At 37.6% G+C, this 5,990-nt stretch overlaps 1 protein-coding gene across 1 annotated transcript; it reads right to left on the bottom strand.

The window, feature by feature from the left end:
• Positions 1–719: 719 nt before the first annotated feature.
• On the bottom strand, positions 720–1,765 carry LOC137620940 (uncharacterized). Its single transcript, XM_068351386.1, has 2 exons — positions 1,480–1,765; positions 720–1,327 (listed from the first exon to the last, which is right to left on the bottom strand). Exons 1-2 carry the CDS (start codon positions 1,763–1,765, stop codon positions 720–722), a joined length of 894 nt encoding a protein of 297 aa, XP_068207487.1.
• Positions 1,766–5,990: the final 4,225 nt, after the last annotated feature.

The following is a 5,990-nucleotide window of genomic DNA, read 5'->3' as shown; positions in this document are numbered from 1 at the left end:
ATAACAAGTAAATCTTCTCCAAGGACAGAGAAAAGCATCTGAGGACAATGAGTCAACCAGTTTAAGAGATATGATGCGATTGACGGTGCAAGTTAGGATCATTATACTTCCTTCAGCGCTTGCATTACGAGTTAACTTTATTTTAATAGGGCCAAAGAAATGTAATGCAAGTCTGCTAAAAAGGGGGGGGGGGAGGTATTGGGGTCACCTGTTGGCCCAACAATAGGCGACGTCTGGTTCTGCAGAAACAACACATGAAAGCAATGTCCTTAAACAATCTTGCTCCTCCAATAATGTAAACTCCACGCTTAAAAGCTAAAGCAATCATGACTCTATATCCTTGATGACCTGTACACCGATGAATCATTTGAGCGAATGCTTCAGCCAGGGAGGAACTCCTCACCAATAAAACTGGATGCCTCTGCTCGTAGGGTAAGTGGAGCTTATGCAGTCTGTCTCCAATTCTTAAAATGCCTTTTTCATCCAACTTTGGGTCAAGCTTTTTAATATGTTTATGATTAACTTCATCTTGATTATTTAAAGACTTCTGGCTTGCATAAAATAAAGCCAGTTCTGCTTCTTTTATTTCTTTAGGTTCTAGATGACTTTGATAGTTTTCTGGGTTTTGTTGTAATAGCAAACGGTGGCAGTAAGCAGTTATTCGTACAAGTCTATTCCAGTCTGAAGAGAGTTCTGTAAATCTTTCCTCAAAACTCTCATCAGCCAAAATTCCAAAAAATTGGATGCTTTTCAGAGATTCTGGTGTGTACTCTTTTAACAATACAACGCTTCTTTTCAATATCATATGTTGGCTCCCCAAAATCACAATCTTGAGAACTGTTCAGAAGAAAATCAGGACCATTGATCCATCCTTGTTGTTCACTTGACTTTATTGGCTTGGTTAATGCATCGGCAGGATTGAATTGTGAAGGAACATAGCTAAATTCTTTTGAAAATCCTGGCAAAGCATCCTGAATCTCCTGAACTCTAGCTGACACAAATGGTTTAAAGGTTTTAGCAGGAGAGTGAACCCAGGCCAACACTACTTCTGAATTGGTCCAAAATATCATGGTACTAACCCTGCCAACCACTTGCAAAATAAGCAAGGCAAATCTAGCCATAACCACAGAAGCAGTAAGCTCAAGACGTGGAATAGGACACTGTTTCAATGGAGCTACTAAAGACTTTGCGATGACGAATTTGAGTTCTACTACATGAGAAGTATTCCATTTCAGCCAGATCACAGAACCTAGGGCAGATTCACTGGCATCACTAAATCCATGAAGTTCAGGGTCTCCTAGAAAATCTTCTGGCCTTATCATCCGATCTAGTGTAAATTCAATTGGTTGATTCATTTCATGAACATATCCCTTGCACATTTTGATTTGTTTTTACTCATTCCATCATCCCAACCAACTCTACTAGCCCATAAATCATGAAGACAAATCTTGTATCTAATTGTAATAGGAGATAACATACCTATAGGATCCCACAACTTTAATACCAAACTAACAGCCTTCCGCTTTGTTAGTTTTGAAAACTCCTCACTGAATTTGTCAAGCTGAATAGCCACACTATCCGTAGCCTTATCCCATACATGACCCAAAACTCGTGTTTGCTTGTCTTCTGTGCATCGGTCAACAGAGGGGGCATTAGATTGCCATTCTTTTATTCTGAAGGAGCCCTTTCCTAATATCCGATCCACCTCATCCATGGCTGCAATAGCTAATTCACTCTTATCAAATGATTCAATCACATCATCCATGTACATGCGACAGTTAATTAACTGTGCTCCAATAGGTTCCTCCTCTCTTGAATGTAGTTGCCAAAGTGCGTACAGCCATCATAGCTATGTCTGGTGCTGGTGTATTCCCAAAAGGAAGGCACAGCCATTGCCAGTGACAAATTGGAGAAGATAAATCAAAACGCCATACAAACCGGTGATATCTCTGATCCTTTTCAGCCATAAGTATTTGATTAAACATTTTTTGGACATCGCCTGCAATTCCTATGCTTTTTATTCTCCAGTGAAGAAGGCAATACAGAAGAGAGTTCAAGAAATCTGGCCCTTTTTAAAATCCTTCATTGAACTCTGGATATAATTCCCTGACAAAGCAACTGTCAATTAATTTCTGGATTTCTCCGCTATATTCATCAAAGGTTCCATTCTTAATTAATCTTTTTTCTTGGCTCATAAGTCTTATTTCTGCTTGAGTCTTGTTACACTCCAATGCTTCAGGGAAACCAGGCTTCCAAAGCATTTCCACAGTCATGCGACCATCCGCATTAATGCAAAGCTAATTTCGACAATGTTCTATGAACTGAGACTGGTATTTCCTTATCTGAGCAAACACACAATGTTGTTGGTTTGACACCAGCAACATCAGATGTATATAACTTCTGCAAGTCCTCCAAATAACTCAAAAACTGGACCCTTGATGCAGCATGTGGTTTGGAATAATCCCTCCAAAAATGGTCCGCCACAAGATACTTCTGACGGCAACTGGAGACTGTTCCGGAGACACAGTCTTCTACCCTCTCAACTGGCATTGTAAGGAAATAATAGTCATAACCAATGAAGATATCAATTTCTGCTTCATCTTTGGGTAACGTTCCCTTGGCAGCGTTCAGATGAGGATACTCATCTAAAATATCCTCTCCAACTGCAGGACTGTTATGGGCTGGTTTCTCAACTCCAATTACATTGTATGACTTAATTCCATTCTCTGGTCTAATTTGGATAGAAAACTTGGCACTGCTTTCCTCAGCAATACCTCCTCCAGCTACTCCATATCGAAACTTGAATGGTTCACCTTGCAAGCCAACATGCTTGCTTGTGAATAACTTAAGCAATGTTGTACCAGCACCTGTATCAATAAATGCAACCATGCGATGCCATTTTTTTCTCAACATCTTGCAGTTCTACATACGTTGTAGGGGAGTAGCGTCAATGAATTTCTCCTTCCTGGCTTGAGTTCAGGGTCCCTACTATTTTGAATGTTGCATCTGCATCTTTAGCAACCTCCCGTGCATGACCAATGTTGCACTCAAAAGCGCTTCCCAACAGAGTTAGCTTTGCCTTCAAAGCAGAAGTACCTCCCGCCCGTGAACTTTCCAACCCAGAAAAAGTCCTTGGCTGTACTTTATTTCCGTATGGTGGGCAGGCTACAAATCGATGATGATAAAGTTGGCAATCTACACAACATTTCTTATCCGGACGTGTACAATTGATTGCCTTGTGGTTGGCTCTAAGACAAAAGAAACATCTCTCACTGCTCATGATCATCCCTCGTCTTTCTTCCTTGGTTTTTTATATAAAGATAGGACATTTAATGATCAAATGAGTTTTATCTATGCAAAAGGGGCAAGCTCTCCCATCACCAACCAATGTAGCCAAGAACTCATCACATTCTGAGCTTTTGTCTCTAAAATAGTTTACAGCTGACTTGTTAGTATTATCACTCAGGGAATGGGGATGTTCTCGACGTTCTCTAGCTTCTGTTTCTCTCCGTAGATATATAATCAACTCTGCTAATGTCTGATTATGACATTTTGATTGCCGCATATATTCGTAATAAATTCCAGAATCGATCTATCTGCTGGCAATTTCAATTGTCATGAATGAATCCAATTCCCTTTCTTGACCAAGTTCTCTCATTCGCCGAGAAAAATCAGTCAGTCCACCCAAAATCTGGCTCATCCCCCTTGCTGCTGTAAACTTCCTTGGTTCCAAGGCTTCTAAACCATGTACTACATCTCGTATGATGGCAGTTGTTGGTACCTTCTCTTCAAGGCACCTCCAAGCTCCAATTTCACCATCAACAGAACTGCAATCCACAATAGTATTTTGAACTACTTTTGGTAATACGTTACCATTTAACAAGATCATGTGCTTTTCTTTACCATCAGTCATACCAGGTGACTCAAAGTATTGGTCCATTCGAACCCTCCACGACTGAAAGTTTCGGGGTGCTCCATCCCAACACGGTGCATGAAGACCTGGAATCCGGATAGCAGGTCGTGATTTCTCTGCTATTCGAATATCATCCAACTTATTCGAAAACTTCTCGATAATCTTCAACATTTCTTCGTCCTTTGTAGAGTCAGTTGGCGTGTGTTTGTCTAAAAACTCAGAGCGTAGAGAAGACAATATAACAGCTCTTCAGTCCAACTGACTGGGTCTCCAGATCACGAGCCCATTCGGTCATGTTACCTTCTTTGTTATATAATAAATCATTGCATGATAGAATTTTTTCCATCTGATTCAAAATTTCGTGAAAATTATTTATTCGTCCCTCCGTCATGGATATTCTGCGATTTATTTCAACATTTAGCCCATTTAACCCTCAGGTATTTTTGAAAGTTCAGGTATATCCGAGTTTTTTTTTTAATTTTTCGTAGTCCCCTGCTACAAAGTCCTCCATGGCAGAAGTCGATTTGGGTTTACTTCTCTAATTTGGACAACGATAAGATTCCACAAGTCAAGGAAAACCAGTTCTACCACTTCTCTTTATTCGGGAAGTGTACAAAGAAGAAAAAAAAAACAAAATAAATGACAAATAAAACTGAACAAAGTAATGGCAAAATAGGAACTGCTTATGGTATAGCGAAAATAAAGACAAAACATTTAAATGCAGAGAATAAAATAGATAGAACACAATTCAACTTAATAGTGACTAATACAGTAAATATTAATATCACTCACAAAGTCCACCAGACTATATGTAAACAGTTATCCAAATTTAAAGCAAGAGCGTATTCACTTATGGTCTGTCAGTCACATCTTGCTACTAAAGACTAAACGTTAAAATATGAACAGCCTGGAAGCAACCACTAACAAATAGACAGTAACCATATTAATGCTCGTTTAAGGGTAAACAGCATTTACATAAACCCAAGTCTTTAGAGTAATAAATACTTAAACAGCATAAACAACCGTTTGAAAGTCCGCTACAGTAAGAATCAGAAAATATCCCTGTAAGACTTTATAAAGATACTGGTAATTGAAAAAGAAATAACAACTAAAACATTTCTAATGAAGCTAATTATTTAAAATTAATGGCATTAATACAGTAAAAGCTAGTGAACCTTTTTTGTTAATTTCTGAATGAAGAATAATTTAGATACTGTGCAGATTGGTTCAATAGGTCAGATATAATTGATGAGTATAGGTTTGATATCCAGTTCGTGGTCAATTTTATCATTTTTGGGGATTGACAGGAGGAAGATGTGAAAGTAATACTGATATCATTAAAATTAGACAAGGTTAGAATTAATTCAACTTGCTTTAAAGTCGAGAGAGAGAGAGAGAGAGAGAGAGAGAGAGAGAGAGAGAGAGAGAGAGAGAGAGAGAGAGAGAGAGAGAGAGAGATAACTTGAATACTGTGTAGATTGCTTCAATAAGTCAGATATATTTGATGAGTATCGGTTTTATATCCACTTCGAGATCAATTTTATCATTTTTAGGATTGACAGGGTGAAAATGTGAAAGTAATACAGAGAGAGAGAGAGAGAGAGAGAGAGAGAGAGAGAGAGAGAGAGAGAGAGAGAGAGAGAGAGAGAGAGAGAGAGAGAGAGAGAGATAACGTCAATTCAATGAAAGTTATACATAACTTCAACTTGTGAAACAAACTATACCATTGATTCACATGTTTATAACTTTATCTGCAATGGGAGATGTGGAAAGTTTGCTGACCGTACAGTTTCAAGGAATTTTGAAGCTTAGACATTTGGCTAGGAAAAAATGTCGCTCTAGTAATAGTTGTTATTCTGTAAAAAAATACTATATCAGGATTATTCTTGCATGGAAAGTTTTTTGTTATTATAATACATGTTAGGGGTTGTGATACATGTATATGTGTATATATATATATATATATATATATATATATATATATATATATATATATATATATATATATATATATATATATATATATATATATATATATATATATATATATATATATATATATACAATAAACAATATA

The sequence above is a fragment of the Palaemon carinicauda genome, chromosome 2, assembly GCF_036898095.1.
Source record: "Palaemon carinicauda isolate YSFRI2023 chromosome 2, ASM3689809v2, whole genome shotgun sequence".
Lineage (NCBI taxonomy): Eukaryota > Metazoa > Arthropoda > Malacostraca > Decapoda > Palaemonidae > Palaemon > Palaemon carinicauda.
Note: the sequence above shows the minus strand (reverse complement) of the source record. Positions and strands in the feature narration are given on the sequence as shown.

Bases quoted from the DNA above. Each gene is read 5' to 3' on its own strand.
- LOC137620940 (XM_068351386.1), bottom strand. From the start codon at position 1,765: ATGGATGATGTGATTGAATCATTTGATAAGAGTGAATTAGCTATTGCA. The intron at 1,328-1,479 runs GTATGTTATCTC...AATTTACACTAG, and splicing joins AAAGTTGTGGGATCCTATAG to ATCGGATGATAAGGCCAGAA.